This window comes from Ambystoma mexicanum, chromosome 6p (genome assembly GCF_040938575.1).
Source record: "Ambystoma mexicanum isolate Mex_15411 chromosome 6p, UKY_AmexF1_1, whole genome shotgun sequence".
Lineage (NCBI taxonomy): Eukaryota > Metazoa > Chordata > Amphibia > Caudata > Ambystomatidae > Ambystoma > Ambystoma mexicanum.
The window spans coordinates 252,567,409-252,595,338 of record NC_090935.1 but is presented as its reverse complement, the minus strand read 5'-3'; the positions used below and the strand labels follow the sequence as shown (position 1 = coordinate 252,595,338).

The 27,930-nt window shown below is 46.1% G+C and overlaps 1 protein-coding gene across 4 annotated transcripts in view; it reads left to right on the top strand.

The window, feature by feature from the left end:
* Nucleotides 1–4,095: 4,095 nt before the first annotated feature.
* MYO5B (myosin VB) overlaps nt 4,096–27,930 on the top strand; it is a 1,432,615-nt gene continuing 1,408,780 nt past the window's right edge. For 2 of the 4 annotated variants that reach the window (XM_069626964.1, XM_069626962.1), the window contains exon 1: nt 4,096–4,796. In XM_069626964.1, coding sequence (XP_069483065.1) covers nt 4,770–4,796 — 27 coding nt within the window. In that variant the 5' untranslated portion in view covers nt 4,096–4,769. The remainder of the gene's footprint in view (nt 4,797–27,930) is intronic. The other 2 variants (XM_069626965.1, XM_069626963.1) reach the window with 2 other exon arrangements.

The following is a 27,930-nucleotide window of genomic DNA, read 5'->3' as shown; positions in this document are numbered from 1 at the left end:
TACGTGTGAGCAAATTCATAATGGCACTTACAGGGCAAATAGCCATACGAGGGGTACCGTTAGAACCACAAGTATTTCATTATGGGGTATGCATTTTGTTAACATGGCTGCCTGGTATAGTAGGTAAGACAATGTGAATACCTGATGAATTTCTCTTTAGGCCTGAGATTCCCATGGACGAAGAATAGGGACAGATTTTTCCCTTAGTGTTACAAGCGGCTGTATGTCGAGGGGTCTTGGCCATGCTCATGAGGTTTGATGAGAACGGCAGATCATGGAGTTAATTATATAATTGCTATTGGAGAGGGTTACAGATTAACAGACATCACTGATGAGGATATATTTAGAGATGACCCATCTGATGACGAAGTGGTGTTCGAAATGAGCATCACATATTGGGTTAGGGCAGAAATACGCGAGCTTCCACAGAGAATGAGGATAGTGCGACAGCGTCCTGCATTTTTTGATGAAGACATGGCGAAAGTGCCAGTTTTATTATGGACTACGGGCCCTTATGACGTAGGCCTATTAAAGGGGGTTGGAGAAGTTAAGATTAAACTGAAGCCAGGAGCAATTTTACCTCGAGCACAACAGTATCCCATGTCTCGAGAGGCAGACGAAAGCATTTTAAAGACGATATCCGCCATGATGGATCAAGGCATTTTAGTGATGTCAGAGTCACCATGCAATACTGCAGTGTATCTGGTCAAAAGCATTGATGGGGGGGGGGGGTGTCATGGTGTTTAGTGCAAGACATGCGTCCAATTAATCAGATTGTAGAGGCCAAGTTTTCTCTGGTTCCTAATCCGGCGATGATATTATGTAGTACCCCTGTTGTGGCGCGATATTTCACTGTGATTGACTTGAAAAATGCGTTTTTAGCAATCCCGTTGCATAAAGATTCTCAAGATCTGACGTCATTTACTTTCAGACAGACTAAGTTAAAAAGCACAAGATTACCCGAGGGGTACTGTGAGTCTCCATCGATTTTCAATAGAGTCCTGCAGGTGGACTTAAGCAATATTGATTTGCCAGGTGTCGTGCTGTAATACGTAGATCAGGTAATGATTATTTTAGCCAAGAAAGGATACAAAGTGGACAAAGAAAAATTGCAGTATTGCCAAGAAGAGGTGTTATACATAGGCCAGTTCATTTCGCATGAAAGAAAGAAAGTCAAACCTGAAAGGGCTGAGGCAAATTTGAAAACAGCGAAAACGCACACAATACAGCACATCCAACAGTTTTTGAGACTATTAAACTATGTAAGAGCATGGGGATTTGATTGTAGTTCATACACAAGGCCATTGTTACAAGCCCTTGTAAAGGCTCAAGCTAATCAAGAAAAGGTTGTATGAACTGAGGAAATGGAGGAATGGTTTGATGAGTTAAAAAAGGCCATTTGCACAGCTTCAGTTTTAAGGATTCCCAATTATTCTGAGGAATTCTTTTTATTTTCACACACAAATGGAACAGTCAGAGGATTACATTGGGGTACAAGCCCTTAGGATATTACATTGGGATTTTGGACCTCCCTTGAAAACAATATTTGGCAGCCACTGCGCTTTCTATTGAGAAGTCTGCTAGCATAGTAATGGGGTGTTTCGTGATGTTTGTTGAGCATGCATAATTTGCGGTTTTGGAAAAACCTAAAGGTACACTAAAATCTCAAAGAGCTTCTGCTTATGAGGTGGTCATACCAAATCCAGCTATCAAAATAGTAAGATGTAAAACAGTGAACCCCGTCACGTATGTAGCTGAACCACTGGCAGAGGACAAGCAAGCACATGATTGCTCGAATTATGAGGAACTCTATGAGATCCGAAGGGTGAAAGAAAATGCTCTGGCAGCTGGGAAGATTATTTTTATTGATGGCTCTTCAAGGATCGTTCAACCTGATGGTCAAAGGCATGCAGGTGCTGCTGTAACAAGGCACAGAGCTGATGGGGAATTTGAAGTAATAAGTGCAAGACTACGTCTCACGTTTTTCGGCACAGGCTGTATAATTAGTGGTGGCTAAAGCTATAATTAGTAAAGGCTTTGACGTCCTTAAGCCAGTCACTGAGTGGGACGTGAAGAAGCAATTCCGCTGGCCGAACAGCACTCCTGGAGCACTCGCTGGAAGCGCGCCAGTGTAATCCTTTTTCATAATCACATCTTTTCCGTTGTGGTCCGGTTCAACAGTATCAAAAAAGGCATGAATTTGCCCCAGTCATCGCCACGCAAGTCATCAGCAGTAAACTCCAACTCTTATTTTAACCAAAGTACTTAACGGCATCGTCCCATTCCAAATGCACCATTGAAAAAAAGGTCATCTGAGCATCAAGATTGGGCCATCTTATTAAATTTCCAAGTGGTCTGAAAGACACCCATATTTTAAATAGTTACTCAATGCAAGGCATAAATTAGTTCTCAAAAATTGACTGGCAGCAAGAGCTGGAAGAACATCCAACTAAAAATCAGCTAAATCGGCAGAATTACTGCAAAGTGTGTGTCTGTCACACCCCCAAATGTACTGCCCAACTGTGTGTTTGGCCAGTAATATGTACAGTAATGATACCATAGGAAAGAAGCTCATGTCTGCACTGCCAGCCTTTCTATGTACAGAGCCTCTTCCCTCGATCACAGTAAAAATCCACTAACACAGGAACTAGATATGGGATTGCTGCTACACCAATGTTTTTTCTAGGCCTCCCCCTTCCCCCGCCCCTCCCCCCCACACCGCCATTTAAGAATACTCTGCGTGTTGACTTGCCTTCAACTTCAGTTTACCATGCAATGCTACCGTAAGGACCAATGTCCTTGTTTGGCTGCAGAAATGGCTCTTGCCAGTTACTCGCCTGTGTGGAGTGAGAAATCAAAATTCTAATAATAGCCGACATAGGATATTCGGGTTTTCCCCACTACTGTTACTATGCAATAATGTGCAGCCCTGTGGGACTTCCCACTTGTTCAGTTATTAGTTAAGAGGGCTTCCCCGAGTCAACATCTCTCGTTGGGGCAAGGGGTGGGCGAGCTGTTCCTTAAATGTCCAGGTAGTCACCATGCTGGTGTGCTCGGATTGTCAGAGGGTCTGCTGATGCTGCTTGGTTTTTCAACGGGTCTCATTTTCTTAATTCATGTGTGTTGGGGTTTAGCTCAGATTACAGGATTAACCAATATGTGGTTGGCACGCTCCTCTCCATGAGCTCTGCAGCATAGTAATAGCTGAGCTGGGAAATCAGTAACGCCAAGACTACAGAGTTTAAATGTTGCCTTATTCAGAAGCCTCGTGCCCCCTCTGTTCGCTGAATTAGCATCAGTCCTTTGTGCGAATTCTGCCTACGGGCATGGAGTCCAAATCTCTTGGTGGACTTCTTGCCCCCAAACATCCCCTTCTCATGCATCTCTCCTCCCCCTTTCTATTGGTGCATGTACAAGACATGAGATCCCTCCGCCCTAGCACTTAAACAGTGGCCTCCTACCCGGCTCCCCCTGGCACATCCCTACCGGCCTCCCACCAGCACGTGCCCTTACCGCCCATCTCCCACTCTTCTCTTTACTGCACTTGCATGTCCAAATTCCACAAGGCCTAGTAGGACCACGATTGAATATGTACTGTTAACTACTCCCCTGTATTCTCCCCATTTAGCCTTGTGGCGCCTCAAATCACAATTCTCTTGTCCAGGCGCCTAACAAACGCTCAATAAATAAATATATAATGGCTCGTTAAGCATGCAATAATGGCCCAAGCGATCTGTCAGGTGGGTATAATGCAGGCCTCCAGGATCTTTTTTTAAAGCATTTTACTTTTTAGCAAGTCTACTCAGCCTGTGTAGATACAGACTGGAGGGGGGTTAGCTGGGGTGACGTGTTCATTTGCCACACCTAGCGTTGCACTCTGCTGAAGTTGCAGAGCATAGCCTGGGGGTCCCTTTACTGCAACACAGGGTCGGATGATCCCATTCTCCGCACTAGTCACACCCTAAACATCCAGCTGTTTGGTTTATGCCCAGCCCAGTAATACCACTCTCGAGCACTTGCCCTATTATGACTACACAAAAGCCAGAACTATTGGTTTTTATCAATGCTTGTTTTGAAAGCATTTGTAAATGAAAACTGCGTTTGTGGTTTGCGCGGGCGCACGGTCGGCTCAGGAGTGGAGCCCCTGCGCACTGCACAGCAGCCTTCACATCTGGAGCCTGGCAGCGCAGCCTGCAGCTCCGGCGCCCGGCTCTGGTCTGCGCCCGGGCGGCCAGCAGGTGGCCCGGTTGCACCGCTCTTGCTGCAGCGGGGACGGCCCGCTTCCTCCCGGGGAAGTGCTTGGATACGGCGTGCAGGTTACTGGAGGAAGGCAGAGCCAGCGGCACCCAGGAAGAGGGAAGTGAAGCAGCCGCTGCCAACTCGGGCTGCAAGGGGGGCAGCTGCCGCCGCCGCAGAGGGGCGCCCCGCACCGACACCCACCCCCCACTCGACCTCTCACCCTGCAGGGCAGCGGCGCACAGCTCCATACCTGGGCAGGGAGCGGCGGGGCGGAGTGACACGGAAATGCCGAGGCCAGTCAGAAGCAACTCCAGCCCCGGGAGGTAAAGGTCGCCTGGCACAGGGAAGGACACCGGGGAGCGACGCCAGGACGACCCTGCGCCGCCCGGACCCCGACACAGCCCGCCAGGGAGCCGGCCGCCTTTCCATGGGCGCCACCTGCCACCACTCAACGCCGGGGATTTAGCCGGCTGTGGATTGCCTGCTTCTTCTGGGGATTTGGGGTTCTTCTCCCACCCCCACGCTGGGAAATGTCGGTGTTCGAGCTGTACACCCGGGTGAGTGATGCCGTTTGTGTGTGTGATTCAATGAAACTGATGTAAACACGCAGGGTAGAACACTTTGGTGGACGGTGCATTGGTGATAAATCTCTCATTTTGCTAAAACAATTGCGGAGCCCTCCGCCCCACACGCTGTCCCGTGAGATACGTGAATATCCCCTTCCATCCCGGTTCGCTTTGCATTCTGGGCATAAAGTCGAATTTATAAAATGAAGCGAAAACATTACCAGGGCTGGGCTACACTGACTTGGAGTGAAAGTACAGAGTTGTGCTGCTTTTCTAAATGGGCGTGCTTGGAAGAAAGCTGGCGTGTGTTGCTTTTGGCTGGAGTCCCGTGTTGGGGAGTCCAGCCAGGCTTGGAGTTTCGTCACCTGGCAGGCAGGGGGGTTGGAGGGGGGGTGCTCGCTACCTTTGATTAATGATGTAACCCATTCATGACCACGCCCCTTCCTGCTGCACATGTGCCTGGCCGGCTACACACCTTTCTCGCATGCGTTCTTTTGCAGTCCTGTGCGTGTGTTCGGGGAAACTAGCACACTTGGGCAATTGCAAGTCGGGCCAAATTGAGTCCCAAGTCATGTCTGAGCACCCAGGCAAACAGAACTCTCAGGTTGGGCGTGATGTACTCCCCCAGTTCTGCTTTACTCCCCTGGTAGGTAGGAGCGTGCTTTACCATATCCCATTATATCGTGAACGCTCAGGCAGAGGCCCGGTTGCGCGTTAAAGTGTTTTCAAAAGAGCAGGAGTTGAACAGTTGGCGTCTGTCGCGCGACCCTCAACACTGTTTAGCAGAGAATACTCCTCAGGGGGGTTAAATAATGCACCCTGGTCTAAACGTTTCTTGGTTCGCTGTTGGGTCTGTCCAGTGCCTGGTTGGCACACAGCACCGTACACATAGCGCATACTGGTCGAGGCACATTGTCTCTAGGCGCTTTAGTTCCTATGGAAAAAAAGGTGGCTGCATAAGAACCAATGACTGAAGAAAAACGAATTGAGTTACCAGTGTAAACGTTTGAAACACTGACTTCCATCGCTGTGGGGCCTAGGGCTGCAGCACCTGCCAAGCTACGGTTGCCGCGAACTTGGGGTTTAGTGAAAAAAGGTCAATTGAGGAATGTAGGTAAATGTTCTGCGATCCCCCCAAGTGAGCTGGAGAAAAACACGTTAGACATGTGGGTCCCGTTTCTCGGGTGTAGTTCCCGGGTGACGCCCACGACAAGGCTTGTATTTTCTGTCAGGGGTTCGAGGCTCTCCTCCACACGCAGCCCCTTTAGCCCCCCTTTCTCAGGTGTAAATTCTCGGGTGACAGGATTGCATTTTCTGTCAGGGGTTTGAGGCGCCCCTCCCCGCGCAGCAGGCAGCCCCTTTAGCCCCCCTTTCTCAGGTGTAAATTCTCGGGTGACAGGATTGTATTTTCTGACAGGGGTTCGAGGCTCCCCTCCCCACGCAGCCCCTTTAGCCACCCCCCTTTCTCAGGTGTAAATTCTCGGGTGACAGGATTGTATTTTCTGTCAGGGGTTCGAGGCTCCCCTCCCCGCGCAGCAGGCATCCCCTTTAGCCCCCTTTCTCAGGTGTAAATTCTCGGGTGACAGGATTGTATTTTCTGTCAGTGGTTCAAGGCTCCCCTCCCCACGCAGCCCCTTTAGCCACCCCCCTATTTTCTGTCAGGGGTTCGAGGCTCCCCTCCCCCCGCAGCAGGCAGCCCCTTTAGCCCCCCTTTCTAACGTGTACATTCTCGGGTGACAGGATTGTATTTTCTGTCAGGGGTTCGAGGCTCCCCTCCCCGCGCAGCAGACAGCCCCTTTCTCAGGTGTAAATTCTCGGGTGACAGGATTATATTTTCTGTCAGGGGTTCGAGGCTCCCCTCCCCGCGCAGCAGGCATCCCCTTTAGCCCCCTTTGTCAGATGTAAATTCTCGGGTGACAGGATTGTATTTTCTGTCAGGGGTTCGAGGCTCCCCTCCCCACGCAGCCCCTTTAGCCACCCCCCTTTCTCAGGTGTAAATTCTCGGGTGACAGGATTGTATTTTCTGTCAGGGGTTCGAGGCTCCCCTCCCCGCGCAGCAGGCAGCCCCTTTAGCCCCCTTTCTCAGGTGTAAATTCTCGGGTGACAGGATTGTATTTTCTGTCAGGGGTTCGAGGCTCCCCTCCCCGCGCAGCAGGCAGCCCCTTTCTCAGGTGTAAGTTCTCGGGTGACGCACACGGAAAAGCCTTGTATTTTCTGTCAGGGGTGCGCCGCTCCCTCCCTCCCCGCGCAGCCGGCAGTCCCATGTGCCCTCGGGGGCAGGAGGCCACTTCCCCAGAGGGCGGGCGGAGGCCGGGACAGGTGCAGTGACGGAAGCGGAAGTTTCCCAACAGTTTCGACTGCACACCTTGCCCGGGGGGGGCAGAAGCACCGCCTGCTCGCTGCTTATAAAGCAGGCGCAGCTGAAACCCCTGCGCTCCATCCACACTTGGAAGCCAGGAGCGCCCCGTTTGATGGGAGAAACGCTTTGTGTGCGCAGAAAATACAAACCTTAGAACGGCTCTTAAAAATGAGTGATTATATGCTGGAGGGAGGGATCGCGCACATGACTGTCAGGGGAGTGTCCTCCTGTGCTTGCAGAGCGCCACGGCATTTCTGGGAAGTTGCACCTAATAACAACAATTAATAATAATAATGCCGTAATATGCAATGCATTAAATCAGGCCACGCTATTACACGCATACATGGTATGACAGGCTAGTAGCTAACTTGGTTATCTACAGGCCGCCGATTGGAATCCTGTCTGGGGGCTCTACCTTTCATCCTTGCACGGTAGATGAAACGAGTACCAACTTCAGTTGGTTGATAATACTGCTGTGTATTGGAGAAAAGGGGTTCATGTTAACTTCTATATGAACAGAAGAGTCTCTTGATGCTTGTAAACATGCTTTATTATTATTTATTTATGTTTGTTTTAGTTCATTGTTATAAACTTTACACAAAAATCTTCGAAAGAAGAGAAGCAACAAACAAACACTATCCATAGAAAAAATTAAAAATAAACCTATCAATCACTATATATACTTAATGCAATATGCTCTCCACATTTAGAATATTTATTATTATTCAATTTGCCTCTAACTAGGGCCGCAACAAAACCTCCATTTCTGGTGGGGGAGGGTGGAGGTAACCCATCAAGTGTAGGGAGATGCCATAACTTCAGAGACAGTTGGGGAGGGGCAACCTTACTTGTGGGTTAAACGCTGGCTGCTGCGATCATAGTGAGATCTGCAGGTCGCAGGTTCGAATCCCGGCAAGGCCAACTCAGCCTTTCATCCTTCCAGGGTCCATAAATGAGTACCAATTTCAGTTGGGTGATAGTGTATGTAAATATGTGCTCTGTAAAGCGCTTTGGATTAAGGCGCTATATAAATAACACATCATTAACATTAATGTTACAAGCAGTTAACTCTCTCCTTTAAGTCTGAAAGCACCCACTTATGAGTGGTGTCCTGTTCCTTCGCTACCCTTCCAATCACCCCCAAGCCTCCATGCAAGTACTAACCCCACATCGCAATTTCAATTGTCTAAAAAATGATGCATCGGAACACACGTATTAGCAGTGGAATGCTGTATGCTTTATGTTAGTAATTGAAGGGCTGTTTAACAGATGTGTCCTGTTCTGTCCGGTCACGGCTCTGCAGGTCAACCAGGTCGCGTCAACCTAGTATAAAATGGGGGGTGCGGTGGCGGCGGTTGCACCACATCACTGCCTCTAACCAACGTATCTGGTGTTTGTTTACTCCGTTACTTATAAAACGTAGAAAGTCAGTCTTTACCCGAGAACACCTTCAAATAATGTTCACGACAGGCGAACAAAACCGGTAGGGCGGGTTGGGGAGGCGGGTGCGTGTATGCAAAGGTGTGCACCGTGCATGTAAATGAGCGGATGCCGGCTGAGCTGTGTGCCGTGTGTGGCACCCGGTCCATGCGAGCAGGGTCCAGGGAGCACAGAGTGGAAGCATCAGTCAACGGGGCTATGTTAGGTAGGGCTAGATAGCAGAGTGGGTACATGCACATGCTTTGGAGACCTGCTCCTCCCTGCAGGACACTTACTCCAACCACAGAACAACCATGCACAGAATTTAGCAGTACTCTGGGTCACACGCACCTCGCAGTCGACAAGACACACTCTACGAATGCTCTGAGCACAGCATTATAAAAACCACCGAGTACACAGGTGGCCAACTTTAATGTCATCTCTCTTCAGTGCCATAACTATCATCGTGTAGCTCCTGCACCCAGCACCTTACAACTCATAGCGCTACAAATACCTGTGGCTAACATCGCCAACATTTCAATGGGTTGCCTAACGGGCCTGATGAAGAAGCCGGCGCGGCCTGCCTTTGTGGCCGCATCAAACACTGAGTGCAGTTGGGAGCTCCAATCACTGTCATTGGCCGGATGTGCTGTAAAAGGCATAATTTGCAACACATTTCCTCCCGCAATGTGCTCCCAGGTCATTCAGAAGCGAGACACAATCTCGCATGAGGTTGGTTTGTCAAAACTTTATCAGGGACACTGCAGGATAAACCCAGACAAGGAGCACATGCAAGTAACCCGTGAAATCCCAGATTCTTTTAACCCCATCCTGAGCTTCACTAATATTTATGCACTTTTGAGTACATTGAACTCAATGTAAAGAGCAGAAGATTTCATGACCTCACTAGGGAGGGTTTCAACACCCCCGCCCCCATTGACAAAATAGCTCATTCCAAAGGGCCAGCCTAACTTTGACACTCGAGGTCAAATTCGAATCTATGGGGCTCATTATCAAGTCCCCGGTCTGGAAAAAATGCTGGTAATTCTGGAACCAGTATTTTTTCCAGACTGGGCAAACACAAGTTTGCCGGTGGGGGCAGTGATCTACCAGCAGGCCTGACCGGCTGGGAGTTCAGGCCCCTTCTGGCAAATAAATGCTGGAATCACCGGCACTGGTACTACCGGTGCTGTCGATTTTGGCAATCACATCCATAGAATGGAAGCTTATTGGCGTCCCCGCCGTCTGCAATATCCCAGTAATACCGGGATATCAAGAAACGGTAAGGCAGTTTTTCCAGTATCCCACCGGAATTACCAACTGGTTACAGGCAAAACTGTAATGAGGGCCTATACAGGCTCACCCACACGAACAGAAGCGTTGCTAGGGGGGGCTGAAGGGGCCTATAGCCCCAGGTCTTTTGGTTGCAGCCCCGGATAGAAGTTCAGGGGCTACAACCAAAAGGCTATTGCTAGCCCCGAATCCGCCAGTAGCCCCGGATCTTTTCCAGACCTAGCAACACCCCTGCACACAAATGTGCACTTTAAGCACAACTGCGTCTTAATATTCCTCTAGCTTCCTTCCTTTGAAGTAAATGCATCTGCATGCTCTAATATATTTTTGGCAGTGTAAACATAACAATTTGCTGGTGTAGCAGATTATAAACGTTATTTTCCAAGCTACCTTTCCCATTGTGCCTGCAAGCACAGACTTGTCAAAATGGCTTCTCTTTGCAGCTGCTCCAGTATTGAGGCCTAGCCTTTCTCAAACCAACATGCAGTTGCATTAAGTTTCACCAACTTTCTTTAAGCATACGTTTGCGTTTTTCCCTGACACCTTTACGTTTGTTTTGTTAAAAGTATTCAGATTAAACCTCATTTAAGACTATTTAAATTTCGCGGAGGGGGGGGGGGGGTACTTAATTTGTAATTTTTAGCATCCATGCAACAACTGAGTGGAGATGAAATCCGTCAGTGCTTGAAATAGATTTCTTAATTTATTCTCCCTGCACCTGAATGCCTTGAACAGAAATGAAACCGCTTTAGATCATGTCTAATCCTGATCTGAAACCAATGTAGACCATATGTACCTGGGATCTTAAATTGCTTCAGGCCACCCACCGAGATCTGAATCGGCTGTTGTCCATGTTTACTCCTGATCTGAAAGTGTTTTAAGTTTTCCTGCTACAGACCTGAAACTGGTTTAGCACATGCCTGCCTCGAATCTGAAACACTATTGGCCATCTCTGGCACAGATCTGAAACAGCTTGTTGGTCATGTCTTTCTCAGATCTGAAACGGCTTCAGCCCATGTCTCTCAGATCTCAAACAGCTTAAGCCCATGCCTCTCTCATATCTGGAACAGCTTTAGACAATGTCTGTCTCAGATCTGAAACAGCTTCAGCCCATGTTTCTCTCAGATCTGAAACCGCTTCAGCCCGTGTCTCTCTCAAACAGATCTAGAAGATGTCTGTCTCAGATCTGCAACAGCTTTAGAATATGCCTGTCTCAAATCTGAAACGGAATTGGAACATGTCTGTCTCAGATCTGCAACAGCTTTAGCACATGCCTACCCCAGGTCTGAAGCAGAGTTGAGGCTACCCTAGATTGGAACTGTTTCTGGATTGTTAAACTTTATAGATTGTATTTCACAGTAGAAATTACTGTGCAGATTTCTGTGCAACTCTGACATTTCTTACAGGGGCATCGGGACTGCGACAAAAAATTAGCTGGGCACCGAAATAAAAAAATGTGTCCCTCTTTTCCAGATGGTAGTTTATTGCTTTGTGTAAAGGCATTGCCTTTTGGAGTACAGTGGGCCAATACCATTGCTCAAAACGGTTAGCAAACTGGGCAACAAAACAGGCCCCAATTAGCACATCAGCCACTGGACTCTTGGCCACTGCAGGCCTGTCTGGTTTATTCACCCAGGAGCCGATTTACACACACGTTACCAGTAGTAACTTTAACTTGTGTTACTCCTTAGGGCGATTGGTCGCTCCTCAATGAATGAATGCTCAAGCCCGTTGCCTTACTCCAGGAAAGAGAAGAGGAAGTCCTAGTTACTCCTGGCAACTTCTGCATGACTCCGCCCCATAGATATCAGCGTACAGGCCTGAAACCTTTGGTCCTTGAAGATTACAAGTATGGTGTATTTCTTCTGCGTGGAAGGACCAACTTCCTCCTGACTGAGACAGGCCGCCAAGTGTCATAGTGACCTGAGACCCTTCAAGCAACTCCTGGTTCTTTAAGGCTTGAAACCTTTGGTCCTTGAGGATTACACGTATGGTGTATTTCTTCTGCGGGGAAGGACCAACTTCCTGCTGACTGAGACAGGCCGCCAAGTGTCACAGTGACGTGTGACACTTCGAGCAACCGCTGGCTTTTTAACTAACATCTCATAGGGGGCTCTGCTCTGAAGCCTATACTTAGAATGTAATGATGAAACGGTAAGTCCTTGAATGCACATGTTGCTGGCCCGCGAGTTGGCAACTGCATTGTCAAGGGCCACCAGACAATGTACTCGGACTCTAGTTTGGGCTGCACGCACACACTATGGGTCCGATTCATGGAATAAACATTATAGGTCCGATTCATGGAATATTTGCCGGGTTCAAAGGGAATTCGCAATGCTGAAAAGTGACTGCTCTGCCCACACAAACCCTGATTCATGGAACCGTGCAAAGTGTATTTTTGCTGGGCAAAGTCATTTTGTACTGCAAAAATGACTATGCGCTCACTGTGTCCGAACTTTGCACTGCAAACATACACTTTGCACGGTTCCATCAATCAGGCTTTGTGTCGGCAGTGCAAAGTCACTTTTAAGCAGTGCAAAGGCACTTTGCACCAATCAAATATTCCATGAATCGGGCCCTATGACTTTAGAATGCTCGATGCTACTGCAGTAGTTTTAGCTCAGAATCCCCTTAGCAGAATTAGCCAGGTGGATTTCTCTTGCGTTAAGCGCTAGCCTCTGACATGGGGCAAGCCTGCACTTTGCACTTTGCAAGTACAAAACTCAGCAAGCATTCAGCTCAAGCATTCATCCTTCAGATTTCTACATTTTAAGTAACATACCATGGGTTAATAATGACAACTGTTATGACAGTGCTTGGAAGCATGAGGAATTGGCAGGTGCCATTATATGATAACCTCATGATACTCATAATATTAGTGTAATGGTGCTGCCAGGATATCCCTCCATAAGCAGGACTGCAGTGAGATGGGGTGACCTTGAAACAGGGCTTTCCAGGGCCCACCGGCCGTGGACGCAGTGCTCCCCCCCCCTTCAGCAGGGCTGGACCTTCAGTGTCCAGAGAACCGATGAGTTGCCATCTGCTATTATCAAGGCATTGAGACATAGGAGGGGCCTCGTGGCCACATGAACAGCCCTCTGGTTACTGCTTGCAGTGCAGCTGCCAGAAGTCAGCCCTCTGTGCTGACACAAGCCCTTTCCCACTTTTCTGATAGATGAGGTTTTTAAATTGAGTTTTTTTATCAGCTGCGCTTTGGAGAGTATGTTTTTGAGTTTTGGTGTGGGGTTGGGGGGGCTGTTAGCTGGACGAGTGGGAGTGTGGCCATGATGACTCTACTCTTGTTTTGGTCGGGGGAGCTGTTATGCAGTGGCACATTAACCCTGTGAGCTATCCTACTGGGATGGTAAGATCTGACCTCCAGGGAACCAGAATGTCCTGATCCATCGTCTAAGGATTGGCACCTACTTTTTTGTTTTTTTCATTTTAAAAAAAATATATGAATATTTTGTTATGTGGGTATTTCAGCGTTAGAAAAAAAGGTGTCATTATTAAAAAATAGGTTTTCAGAAAATAACACTGTATTACTTATTATGCAAAAAGTCATGGAGTCGGAATATTTTCAGAAAGTGAACATTTTCTTCAAGAAATTAATTGTGATCTGCGGGACCGTACCACATTAGAAACTAAACTTTAAGTAGTGAAAGAGAAAACCCATCAATGAGACGGTTCAAATACCTATTGCCACCCAGCGACAAAGATATTTTATTTATTTTTTATCGATTGTGTTTTGGCTTTCAATTAAAACCTTTTGCAATCATAAAACACTTAATTTAGATAAAAAACATCAAGAGAAAGCACAATACATATTTCACACTAAAATGTCCCTAATAATACCTATACAGTATCAAATCTTAAAACTGGACACAGAATCAAATATGAAATTGGGTATTTTTAACCGTAATTTAAATCACTCATATAATCTTATTAGAATTGCGGTAAGAGATGGGATATCCCACAACATATTAAATATTTCCTTTAAAAACTCAAGGAGTGCAATTGAGATTAATAATTTCGCCGCCATCATCAAATACTTCCACAGGCAGCAGCCAATCACCAGGCTAGCAGATTGACAAATGCCCCAGTGTAGAATGTAGTTGCCTGTACCAAGCTTAAACACTCTAGCGTTAAATGACGTAAAGATTCCCGCCAATCTGTTTTACAGATTTCCATAAACATCTGCAGGGTGTGGGCCTCATCGTCACAATAGACCTCACCCAGTTTATGAAAATGTTTATTCTCTTAGTCTTCCATGATCTTAAAATACAGCCTGAGCTTATTACATTTGCAGGTGGACCACCACAGGCTCCATCTTGGAATGGTAGGAAACACCTGACAATGCTATTGTTTACATCTGTGTTTCAGCTCCATGATAATATTTCCATTCAGTGTGGATAAGGGGATAGTGAATATTGTTCAGCGCGCCTATCCTGGGTGTACAATTGAAGATTTCTTAGTGGTGTTGCCTGACAGCAGAACTTGGCAAAGACTGGTATTCACTAGCCAGTTGGTTAGTATGAATTGGAAACTGGGGGTATGGTAGGTTTGTATTGTGCGCCTAGGCATCCATAATTCCAAATATTGTACTGAAATCTTGACTTTTAGTTTTGTTTATCGGTTGGAAACCAGATCAATTCTAAAGATATAGGTGCCTACATCTTTAGAATTGATCTGGTTCGCAACCAATAAACAAAACCAAAAATCAAGCTCTCAGTACAATATGTAAGCAATATGACCCGAGCGGTGGGGGCATTACCGACTCAGGTAATGCCTCGGGGCCTATAGTTATAACAAAGTCCCCGGGGCATTACCTGAGTGGGTAATGCTCCCGCCGCGAGGGTCATATTGCTATTACTACCCCAGCCCGCATTATGTGCGTGACCGGGCACTAAAAGCAGTTTTTTTCTGTCCCAAAACGCTGCAGCGTTTCGGGACAGAAAAAAAAGAAACACCCAAGAAAATGGCCGCCATGGAAAGGGAAAACAGAGTCCGTTTTCCTTTTCCATGGTGGCCATCGGGAACGGACGCGCTGGGAACACTTGTGTTCCCAGCGCGTCCGCTCCCAAAAAAGGATCAAAAAGAAGGTAAGTGGGGTTGGGAGGGCGGGAGTGGGAAGGAAAAAAAAAAAAAAGTTAAAAAAAAAGCATACCTGCGTCCCCGGCGAGGGACGAGGGAAGCCTCCAGCCATGTGGAGGCGCAGAGCGGGGATGGCCCCGCTCCGAGTCTCTACACGGCTGGATGCTTCCCTCGTCGGGGAAGCAGGAACATGAAGGTAAGTGGGGGTAGGGGAGAGGAGGGAGGAAAGAGAATAAAAAAAAAAAAGCCTTACCCGAGTTCTCGGCGGGGGCGAAGGCAGCCTCTCAGCCGTGGGGAGGCTCGGAGTGGGGATCGAATCAAAGGATTCTCGGCCGGGTATGGACCCGGCGAGAGCCAATCAGAATGCGTGTTGCATTCTGCTTGACTCTGCTTGACTCTCGCCGGGTACCAATTGGAATTATGGAAGCCTAGGCTCACAATACAAACCTATCATACCCACAGTTTCCAATTTCTATTCAGTGTGCATTTTCCTTTTGTGTGAATGCTTTGAGCCGCTGCTTATAATATAACCATGCATTACAGTGAATTCATCCCTACATAATATTATTAAAAGTCTGTTCTTCTTACAGATGAATGTTTTTCAAGACGGTGTAATAGTCTAATCCAAACAACAGGGTTTCGGGGCGTTCGCATAAGATCTGGCTAATTTCTGGTGCATGCATGATGGCTGCTGATCAGAAGAGTTAAGACTAGTAAAGGCTGCAGTGCAACTAGGGAGTTTAAGAATCAGGTGTACCATATGAATTAGAAGGACTGGAAATCCACTCAATTGGAAAATCTACAATAACATGCACTGGCAAAGCCAATAGGTCTGGTTACGCAAAGGTGGAAGATACATCCCTATTGTCGTATAGAGGCTTGATACAAATCCTATCCTCTGCATTTGCAAACTAGACTTACTGCGTTTTCCAATATTTGCTTTTAATAGATTGTTCTACCTTCGAGGCCAGGTACATTGTGTAAATGAAAACTGGACTCCTTTCTGCTATTCCATTAGTTACACACGACACACTTCTTCAATAGCTTTGGATATTTCAGGTTCTTTGGTACACACCAGACATTTCTCTGTATCCTACCCCGAAATATCAATTATTAATTTGTTAGGTCCCCTATTTCTCGTCCTTCTTAAAGCACTGTCCACACGTACTTGAAACCATGATCTGAGGTATAATGGGCTCTTGAAATATTGAAGGGAGGTATCTGGCGTGCACTTGTGTGGCGGTGAACGGGAGCTTGCAGATCGCCAATGAGCAGTTCTTTGAGGACAAGTACAGATTGGCAGGAAAATCGGTAACACATGTATCTGTCCAGCTTGAACCCTTGCAATACTGGTGGGGGATGGGGAAAGAATTAATAGAAAGGGGAAAAGCTGTCCTACAGGGAAGACCTTCTGGAAGACCGGAGTGATTTATATGACGAGGCTGTCTCAGTAGAAGTCAATGGTTCAGGAACTGAACGGAAGAGAAGACCGGGTGGGGAGGTTGACTGGGGATGAGTGCAGTAGAGGGTTAGGGCCAGAACTCCCCACAATGACAATCGATAACATTTGTCTCACTGAATCATCATTGCAAAATACACGGTCCTAATACCTGCAACCGGATAACAAGGGATAGATCCTGCGTGCTTGTCCCTTGTTATCCGGTTACAGGTATTCGGACCTTGCATTTTGGAGACTTGCATTGATGCACACAGATTCTCTACTGCCTACTATTACTAATTGATTACATTTAAGGTCCATTTTATGGCTGTCGCTACACTTTACCACTATTGGTTTGGAACTTTATATCAAGAATACTATACGCAGTAATTCCCCTACAAGGACTGCGCTATATATATCCTGACAGGGGCATTTCTAAAGATCTACTTGCCTTGAAGGTGACCGAATGGTCGAAACACGTGTCGGCTGTAACAAGAATAAATCAGCAGTCACATAATTGGGTGGCTATATTTTGTTTCTTCAACGCATTTGGGATTCAAACTATTTTCAAAAATTGAACACTTAAACAGAGTATTCTTCTCTGTCCGGCAACACGGACTGTACTATTATTCTAGCAATTGAGCAAGGGGCCTAGGGGAACCTCGTGTGTTGCTTCTGCTGCGGTTGACTACCATTGATCAGAGGAAGATAGGCGCACTACAGCTTGTTACTCCCCACCTTTTATGTCTGTTCCATAGGCATGGTTTAGTGCAATTTACTGAGAGGCACTATGGGGCCAATGCATTTTGATGCTGTGAATGATGCTGGTGGGTACGTGGGAGGTTTAGCCAGGTCTCCCTTTGTGGAAGTGGGGCCCCGATTTGGTCGCTTCTTTGAATGTGAATGTTTGGCTTCCGTGTCACTGGAGCGGCCTGCCGCCTGAAGATACCTCTGGGTGATAGCTGCGCTATATATTGTTTTGCTAACATAACATAATAAGGGCTAACTGTCCGGATCACACAGGCCCATGTCAGAATCAGTATGTGCTATGAAGGATCAAAGGCGAGTCTGAGCATGGTACTGTTGGACAGCTTGTATTGTGATGGAGGTTAAACAATGGGCGATTTCTGGATATGGCAGACATGGGTGTTGTGAGGAATCCAGCGTTTTTGTTCTTTTTTGTGGCAGGGGGGAGCCACACCCATCGAGGCCTATGGAGGTAAGCCCACTCCACAAGCCCCCCCCCTTTGGGTTTGTACAAGCGGGACCTTTAGGGCACGAGGACTACCTGGGTGTAGTGAAAAAGCCTGTGAAACCTGTCCCCTCCGCCTATGTGGAGACCAAAGCAGTTGTAAATGTGATACCACCTTTTTGAGTTTCTGACACCACTGCTGACCCCTCCTCAGACTCGACATCTTTTAATTAGAAGCACGTTACCTCTTGTTACAGAGACTCCTATAAAAAAGACACAAACCTCAGCTGGAGGAGGTCACTCCCTGATGCAGAGCTAAACACAGGGCAGGAGATGTACAAAGCTGCCGCTGGAGAATGGAATGGAGACAGTCTCGAAGCTGGGCCACAGAGAGGACGAGGCGTGCTCGAAGCTTGCTTAACTCTGCAGAATAAAGGAATGGTGGGGGTGGGGGGGAGCTCCTCGGTTCCCGTACAGATAGCCAGAGAGAGACACAATCCCAGACGAGGTCCAGAGAAGGCTGACAAGATAGGAAGCCGTGGCACAGCCAACAAAGACAAACGCAGTCAATACCAGAACCACCGACCTTCCCTGGCAGAAGAGCCACGAGAGAACAGGTACATGGTCCGCACGTTAAGAAGGGAGGCAGGCTGTCAAGCGCTGTTGGGAAGCGAACCCCAAGTCATTCACAGGCTAGTAGTACTGCAAACATGACCCAGAATCGAGGTGTCCGAGGTAATGAGAATACTGAGATCCAAGAGCGTGCAGGTGAAAAGTCCCATAAGGAGAAAGGGATGCAAACTCCAAGTCCTTCACCGTCTAGAGGGCCTGTGAACCACATGAGCCAGGACCGAGGTGTCCGCAGTAGTAATAATACCGAAATCTCAGAGTGCCCTATTGAAAATCCTCATAAGGAGGACGGGATGCAAACAGATAATAGAAACCTGGAGGTTAGAGAACCTGTGAATAGCCCATACAAGTTCTGAGGTTTTCTGAGGGAAAAGAAGACTGCTACGAATACCGAAATCCAATAGAACCATATTGAAAAGTCCCATAAGGAGGAATGGATGCAAACCACGCCAGAGATAGACAAAAGAAGGCCAGGGGTCAGAGAACCAGTGAATAGCCTACACAAGGGCAGAGGTGTCCCGAGGGACACAAGCACTGATATCAATACTGAAGGCCAAGAGAGCCACAAAAGGGAAGTGAAAAGTATGACGCCTGTGCTACCTCAGAGTGTGAAGGCTCGAGTTGTACTTTAAATTCAGCATTGTTGGAGGGGGATAAGCCGAGTACCCCAATGGACCAAAGCATTGAAACCTTTGTTAACCTGAGTAATATTTTTTTTGACTGAGTTATCCGTGTTGAACACTTGAAAACCTTTCATGAACTGAGTGACTTTATAACCAGGGGAACAGAGACCGATTTTGTATTTTGAACTTTATGGACTTGGATTGTGAACTTTCAGCTTTCTTCTTTTGAACCCAGGTCTAAAGTCCTATCCTGGGCCAAACATTTAATTTTGAACATTTTCTGTTGGATAGGTTGTCAGCTAGGAGGCGATGACAACCTCCAGTGTGAAAACACCTTCTCTCATTTTGTTTCCTTTTTCATCTAGTGGTAGGGCTAGTTAGTTGGACAGGTTAGCATGGAGGACTGATTTTTTAAAGTTATTTTGACATCCTGACACACACCGTAGTTTTTAATTTTAGAAAGGAAAACCACTTTTAGTAATAGGTAGAGTGAGGTTAGAACATGTCCTCTGGTCCGAGTATTACTTCTGGTGTGCCACACTATGTTTTCAAAATCAATGCGTTCACAAAGGTTTGAAGCTCATCTGAGCAAGGCCTGTGAGGTTGTAACATTTTACAGCACCTTTGGCTAGAATGGCTGCAAAAATAAGAGAAGCAGCAGTGATGGTAAGTGACGGCTTATCATGACGTGCATGGAGATTGTACTGTACTCTACAGAAAGATTCCACGACTGGAGTGTGGTGGGCTTTAGTGGCATCCAAGAAGGCCAAATACAGAATGACGTGTGGATCAAGGGTCCAAACTACAGCCAGCAGTGGCACCACCATCCTTGTGTCGTGTATGCGTAGAACGGTTCCACACCCTTAGTATTGCGCTTATTCATTGCACATCCTTCAAGCATGGCCTCCAAGCTACTGAGCCATGTGAGGGGTCAGAAAGGTGAGGCGGACAACTTGGTAAAGGATTTTGACAAGATGCCATTTTAGTAACTCAAAAAGGTTTTCCCTTCCTATCAAAATAAACTAAAGGAAATACTCTAACAAAAAGGAACCTGTCCCTCACACTTATACATACAACAAACCCATAAAGGGAATATATGGCAATTGAAATATAACAGAAATAACAGTTATGTTCGACATAAACCTGATAATCCTTTCTCCTTGTAACCTGGGTGAGATCCCCTTCCCCAGATTCAAGGCAGGATTTTCAACCAATAGTTAAAAATTTAGGAAAGTTCGGGCTTGCAAAAGGTCTAATGATAAAGTTCCTCTTGCTCCAAAAGCTTCTCACTTGGACTTTGACCAACAGTTCTGAATAGATGACAAGTCATTGTCTCTCCAATTTTAGAAAATAGTTCAACACAACTTCTTCTTAGAAAACAAATACACTTCCACAGTTTATCTGTATCAACAATAATGATTTGTCAGGATGATTCCACAACAGTTCACACCATATTTTTGTGGTCTTGCCGCTTCTTCATCTTCACAGCTTTTACCCACACCAAAGTATTTCAATGACTTCTACCTGATCCACTCACCTGCTAGGTCTAAAACTACAAAGTCCCTGCCCTGGTATACTCACCTGCCAGGATCAAAGAAGCTCCCAACACTACTGCAAGTACTTCTGTGGTAAAGTTTGCTTCACACAATTTAGTAAAGTCTTTTGACTTCCAACTAGTTCAATTTTGACTACTTCTTCTGGGAAGACATGACACACATTGGTGCTGTTTGTTCCACACTTGTTATAGCCACATGCAATGCAGGTTATGCTCCACTCCTCCTGAATATTTCTGCTCTCCTGCCAGACTTGAGTTCCCACTCTTATATCAACCAAATGCTTAGCATGGATTTCTCTCACACTTGCTCTTCATGGGCTTAGACAATGCTTGTTTGGTTCACTTCCAACTATTGCTCCTTTCTCAATCCGGCCATAGGGTTTACAACCAGCTTGCTTCTTTATTGCACTCTCTTGGATTTGGTAATGATAATTCTTGTTAGCTTGTTTTAGTATTGCCGTCTTTTGGCTTTGGCAATACTGGTTCTTGTCAGCTGCCTTTAATATTGCTCTGTCTTGGCTTTGGAAATAGTGATTATTGTTACACTCTTGTAATATTGCCCTCTTTTGGATTGGACAATTTCTCAGCCCTTTATAAATATAATTATAATGTTCTTGTCTGCTCTCACAGTTCTTACTCTGCCACTTTAGCTTCTTTGTATCAGTTTGGTATTCAAAGTTAGTATTATTCTGCCACTTAAACTTCTTAACATCAGTTCGATATTCAAAGACATAGTTTGTGGCTAGCAAGCAATTACGGAGCATTCAGGGGTTCACAAAATAACAGTGAACTCACCGGGTGCTGCATACTCATCTGCTTGCTTTGCTGCCTTTGTGTCTTCTGCTTCCTCCGCTTCCCTCTGCTCGGTAAACCGTTGCGCTGGTTGGGAGAGAAGCGTTCCTCGCTTCATAAACACGCTGGTGCTCATCTGCCACCAAAGCACGAGTTATAATGGGGAAAGCTTTTTAAACTCACCTACCTGCGACTCAACCTCTGCATTCAGGGCCATAAAGGTGGGAAAGCTTTCCACAGCAACGCTTCCCACCGTGCCACCTCTGCATGCAAGGCCTTTAGGTTTAGAGACTCTCTTGGGACCATCATCCGCTCTGGAAACATCAGCGGCTCCAGTTCCTCTGCTTTTCTGCTTCTTCTGCTGCCACTGCAATGTGCAGTCTCTGCATGTATTCCACCTTCTACTACTCCTAATGTCCTGCACCTGACGGGGTCCTTTATACTCAACAATCCCTCTCAAGTGTCGGTCATTAGAACCAGTCTAGTGCCTCTTCATCCCTCTTCCTCGTCACAGTACTTGGGGTATTATGGGACCTGAAGTCCCCAATGTTCAAATGACCCTTTTCTATCACAGCTTCAATTGTACAGTAGGCCATTAAGATTCTAGGGTCTCTGGCAAAGTTAGTAAAGGTGTTTTCCCATTCTTCCTGACCTGAATCCCCCACCCCCCATGTGATACTCCCGCAGAACACCACCCCCAGGGTTAGGATCAGGAAGTGTCTGCCTTTCCCTGGCCACATGAGAAGGGTCCTAGACCAGGTTTACTGGGGGATTCATCACAGCCCTGAGTTCGCTCAAACGGTAAAGTCCTGCCTACTCAGGCTTAATTACAACCTTGCTCTGATGCAGTGCACATCCTATCATGGTTGCTTTAGCCACATTCATTGGAAAACAAAGCTGACATTCAAAATGTGGTGGAAAAGATGCTTATTTAAGGTGCATTGTACACACTCAAGGCACCGCACACATGCAATGTTTTCACATAGAAGGATTACGGAAAAACCTTGCCTTCATCGTATGTCATAGGCCAGAATAGCAGCTACCTTCTGGTGCCTGCTGCAACTCAAACAGCATGTGGGGCTGGGAAACATGCCAAAGAGGCGCAGCATGGCAAAAGGCCGTCACAGGACAGCAAACATCAGTGCACAACACAATGGGAAACTGAGAAAAGAAGGTCCCACAGGTGGAACCCTTCAAAGGCCCAATGGTAAACACACAAAGACCCCAATAACATAACCTCAAAAGGAAAAGCCAACAATAGGTACCACAAAAGTATCCACTTGACGCACAGTCTGTGCCTCGGTGTGTTATACAAAAGGGTATGTGACTGATGGTAAAGTGCTTTCTGCCAGGTTCCTCCACCTTCCAAGCACTGTAATAATAGCTGTTATCAGTCGGGCTTGCCCTATGTCAAAGGCAAGTGCTTAACACAGGAACTATCGATGTACCCATACAACAAATGCATCAAGCCAATGTCCACCTCTCTATCCTACTAATTTATAACATTTCAAAATGGGCTTGTAGATTTACAGTAAATGTGTCTGTCAGCCTGGACACAGTCTGAGAGGATGACCATGAACACAGCAAAAATAAACCTTCTCTTCAGACCACTTCCATCTCCATGTTTTTGTCATGTGTAGGCAACCATTCTGCCCCCTATGAGATAGAAAAGCAGCATATCAGATACCATGACATGCTAGAATTCCCCTCATAAATGTAACCTAGCCTTGGCCGGGCAAGGCCCGTTAGCAGAATGTAGTGCTTTAAAACAAAAAAAAGCTCTCAGTGCACTAGAAGCCTGTATTTGATTTACATTTGCAAATCAGCCTCTTAGGGAGGTGTGTATTTTTATGTTACTTTTCATTTATGAATATATGTATCCATTCATTCTAGAAAAGCACCTAGAAGCTTGATTGTTTACTTAAATATATATATGCACTGTGAGAAACCTGAAGGCACCCTCTCAACTACTCCCCAGGGATCTTCTGTTCAGGTGGCCAGAGAAGGGCCATCACTTTTGGATCCCGACCCTGGGGATGGACTAGCGAGGGAAGATCACCTGAGTGTAAGGTCCTGGGGGATTGGGTGCCAGAGATCCAGACATGGTATCCCCTCTTTCCTGACATTTATCTCTTGATGCCTGTCTCACATATGGTGTCAGCAGTGGGATGCAGCTCAACCGAGACAGGTTGGGGGCCCTGAAGTATGTAAAACAAAGTGACAGAGCATTGGATCCCAGAGCAGCCATGAAAGGCTCCACCAAATTCGATATCTGTAGCAGTAAGCAGGAAACTATTCCTGCAGGGGAAAGGAAGTTGATACCTACCAATCTAGTCCTGATACCACCTCCTGGGACTTACATTTACCTGACACCCAAGTCAGGACTCACCTGGAAGTTAGGACTAGGTGTCCTGGCTGGGGTTATTCACAGAGATTTCAGAGGAGATATAAAAGTGTTGTTGTAGAACCATGGGCAGGTTGCCTTCCAGATGTAGCCTCAAGATAAAATCACTGAAGGAATACTTGAAGGCAGTATTTCCCAGACGTAAGGAGGAGATGGGAAAAGGGACGACTGAGAGGGGTGCTTTGGGTTTCGAAGAAGCAGATGAAAGACCTAATGATTCAGTATCCCCTAAATCTACTGAGGCGGAATCTGACAGTAATCCCGACTTAGCCTTCACCCAGAGCAATGACCCTTTGTTGGCCAAAGCCCTTTTGCAAATCTTACCCGAGTATGAAGGTCAGGAAAAAGAGGGACAGTTTATTTTCTTAAAATATGGGATTCTGTATAGGAGCATCACTATGGCAGAAGGTGTGACAAAACCCAGTTTTTTGTCCCGAGAAGCCACAAGCAAGTGGTTCTTGAGATAGCCCACTCACATCTAATGGGGGGACATTTGGGTCATGCAAAAATTCAGGCACATATAAGTACACAATTTTATTGGCCAGCAATCCATGCAGACATCAGAAACTTTTTATCCAGGCATGTGATATCTGCCAAAGAACCAGTGTACACAAACCACCACCAGCTCCATTGAATCCATTACCCATTATTAAAGCCCCTTTTTTAAGGATAGGGATGGATATCATAGGCCCCCTAGAAGCTCCAAAATTGGGTAATAAGTATATATAAGTAATCCTGGACTATGCCAGACAGTACCCTGTAGCTTTCCCTCTAAGAACCAACACCACACAGCTAATTTTAAAACACCTGCAGCCCTTCTTTTCCCAGGTTGGATTCCCCAAGGAAATATTGTCCGATCAAGGTTCTAATTTCATGAGTAAGCTTATGGGAGAGTTTAAGGAGTTACTAAAGATTACTACACTGTGGACCTCCGTATGTCATCCCCAAATGGGTGGTCTCGTAGAGATGTTCAATGAAACTCTGAAAACCACCCTACGGAATATGGTAGATCAAGATGGGAAAAAACTGGGACCAAATGATTCCATGGGCTTTATTCACAATCACGAAAACACCCCAGACATCATCCGGTTTTTCCCCATTTGAATTGCTTTATGGGCAGGAACCTAGGGACGTCCAGGGCAGGCTAAGGTAAACATGGGAGGAAAGAGAAGAGGCCCCAATACCACTCTCTCAAACCACAACTAGGCTCGCGGAACACATGGAAACATTTAGATCACTGGTACAGACACATATGGTTAAGGCCCAGGAACAAAAGAAAACCTCTTATAATAAGAAGGTTTCATTACAATCATTCTCTATTGGGCAAAAGGTGCTAGTGCTCCTACCTACATCTGATAACAACTTAGTTTCCAAATGGCACAGACTATATGAGGTGGTAGAGCAAATGGGTCCATGTAATTATGACATTTCTCACCCGTCAGCAAAAGACCCAGATTTGCCACAAAAATCTTTTAAAAGAGTGGAAGGAGAACCCCTCTGTGTCCAACAAAGTGATATTATCCTGCCTGATACCTGAAGCTGTAGAAGCTATAACTTTAATCCCCCCCTAATCTTGCACACAATCAAAAATGAGACCTTTTTGATCTTGTGAGTCAATTTCCAGACGTATTCTGTGAGGAAACTGGAAGGGCAAAGAGCAGATATCACCACATCCGTACACCAGTAGGCAAGGTAGTGCATCTAAGACCATACCGGTTAACAGAGTCCCGAAAAGATACCATCATTAAAGAAGTGGAGCAGATGCTTAAAGCTAATATAATTGAACTTTCAACCAGCTCTGATCCTCCCCCATCGTGTTGGTGGCAAAACCTAATAGGGCTTTTGTATAGATTTCAGAAAAGTCAATTGCATCTCTGCCTTTGACGGTTACCCAATGCCACGTATCGACGTCTTGATCGATAAATTGTGTAATGCTGTCTAGTTGTCAACATTGGACCTTACAAAGGGCTATTGGCAGGTCCCACTGTTTGGACCTGAAAAGGAAAAAAGGAAAACATTGCATTTGCCACTCCTATAGGAGTGTTCCATTTCAAAGTCTTACCATTTGGCATCCATGGTGCTCCTGCAACAATCCAGAGACTAATGGATCATATTTTACAACCCTACTCTGAGTTTTGTGGGCCATACATTGATGACATTGCAATCCCTAGTAAGACCACATATATCACCTGTATACTGTCATGAGAGTCTTATGAAAAGCCAGACTCCCTGCCAATTCCAAAAAGTGTAAGCTTGCCCAATCTGCTGTCAAGTACTTAGTTTTTTTTTTTGGGTAACGGTAGTGTCCAACCTCAACAAGAAAATGTTATAGCAGTTATTGAGACCCCCACACCAAAAACTAAAAACTATTTGAGAGCCTTTCTGGGTTTGATAGGTTACTATCATCGGTTCATCCCAAACTTCTCTAATAAGACTACCAAATTGACTTACAAGTTGAAAAATGCAGAGCCCCAAAAGGTTAAATGGGAGCAACACCTTAAACAAATTGTATGTCAAAGTCCCATTCTAAAAGTAGTCGACTTCTCTAAAGAATTAAACTTACAACCAATGCAGCCCTAACAGTACTAGGTGTCGTTGTATCCCAAAATCATGATGGACTGCAAAATCCAATATTATACCTCAGACAAAAACACTTCCATAGGGCGAAAAATTACTCTGCCATCGAGTTAGAAGCACTGGCAATAAAATGGGCAATCTTACAACTGAAATACTATTCACTGGTTTGAAAATTCAGGCTAATCACTGATCACTCTCCTTATGCTGAATTAGGAAGGAGTCAAATCCTAGGGTTAGGCAGTGGTTTTTAGACCTTCAACCATGATGCTTCTCATTGGAACATCGAAAAGGGTGAGAGCAAGGTAATATGGACTATCTCTCGAGGTTTCCCTGTGAAGCACCAAGGTTTAACCCGCATAGGGGAAGGGTATGTGAGAAACCTGAAGGCACTCTTATAACTACTCCCCAGGAATCCTCTGTTCAGGTGGCCAGGGAAAGGCCATCACCTTTGGATCCAAACCCTCTGGGTAGACTAGCGAGGGAGGATCACCTGAGTGGAGGGTTCCTTGGGGATTGGGGAGAGGGTGCCAGAGGGCGAGACATGGTATCCCCTGTTTCCTGACATTAACCTAGCCTACCCTCCCTCAGCCTTTGTAGGATATTGCTGTCCATATCCTAATTAATTGAAATTACACAAAGTACTGAGAAGAGGAAGATGCCTCAAAGAGTAACACAGACTACCTATAGGAAACACCACTATAGTACTGGGACGAAGAAGAAGGCTCCTGGAGACTACAGGGCCGAAGGTCAGGCATGTCCTAGTAATTGGTCTGTTTGGAATCAGGCAAACCAAGCAAGTGAATCACAACTAAAAATCCTTGATAGGGTCCAGGTGTACCTGTGAACTTGTGGACGGAGCAGCAGGAAGGCCAGTCCAACCAATGAGAAGCCAAGAGAGAACGGGATGCAGAGATGCTGAAGAACTGCACAGTGAAACGGAGTGCAATTGCGTGGCGAGGGATCCATGTCTCCAGGGAGCCGATGAAGGAGGGAGAAGGGAACTGTGGAGAGTGTTGGTCCCTTCGTTGTGGCCAAGCAGTGCTTGTCTCCTGGGTGGAAGTACCAACCCAGGGGTGTCAGAGGGGCAGGTGGTGAGACCCTGACCTCAAATACAAGAAATTGTATCTACCAGGAATCTAAAGAAAAGAGCAACACGACCAGTGAGTTTCAGAATGCGAGAAACCCCGAGAGTGTATGAAGGTTGCTGAGCTACGTTCAATCGGATTGGTTGCGTAAAATCAGCACGTTCCCGAAAGCCTTCGATCAAAGTGGAAGAACACACTGAAACTAATACAATGTTAGAAATGTAGTATTTGGAAACAATATATCAGATTGTTCAAAAGTCTCTGATCAATTAAAGACACTTAGAAAGTAATATAAACTGTTAATACTATGGAAAGGAGAATGTAAGCTGTGAAATGGCAGCTGCGAAGAGCCAGTGAAGTTTGGGCAAAATTTCGGAATAGCACAACTAAGCTGAACAAGTAGAAGTGAAGACTGTGAATAAAAGCCAGCAAATTGAACATGGAAAAGAGAGCCAAAGAAGTGACAAGAAAGATAAATCATTAATCAATGAACCTTTGAGTCTTCTAAGTTGGTTGTGAACCTCTAAAGCAATCCAAGACAAAGTGGCAGAAAGCTGGGGCAAGGGCAACTGGTTGCACGACCTGTAGTGGGTGGGCCGTGCGGCCTGTTAGCTGCGCCTAGACCAACGAGCCCCAACAAATCAAGGAGACTTTTGATAGCAAC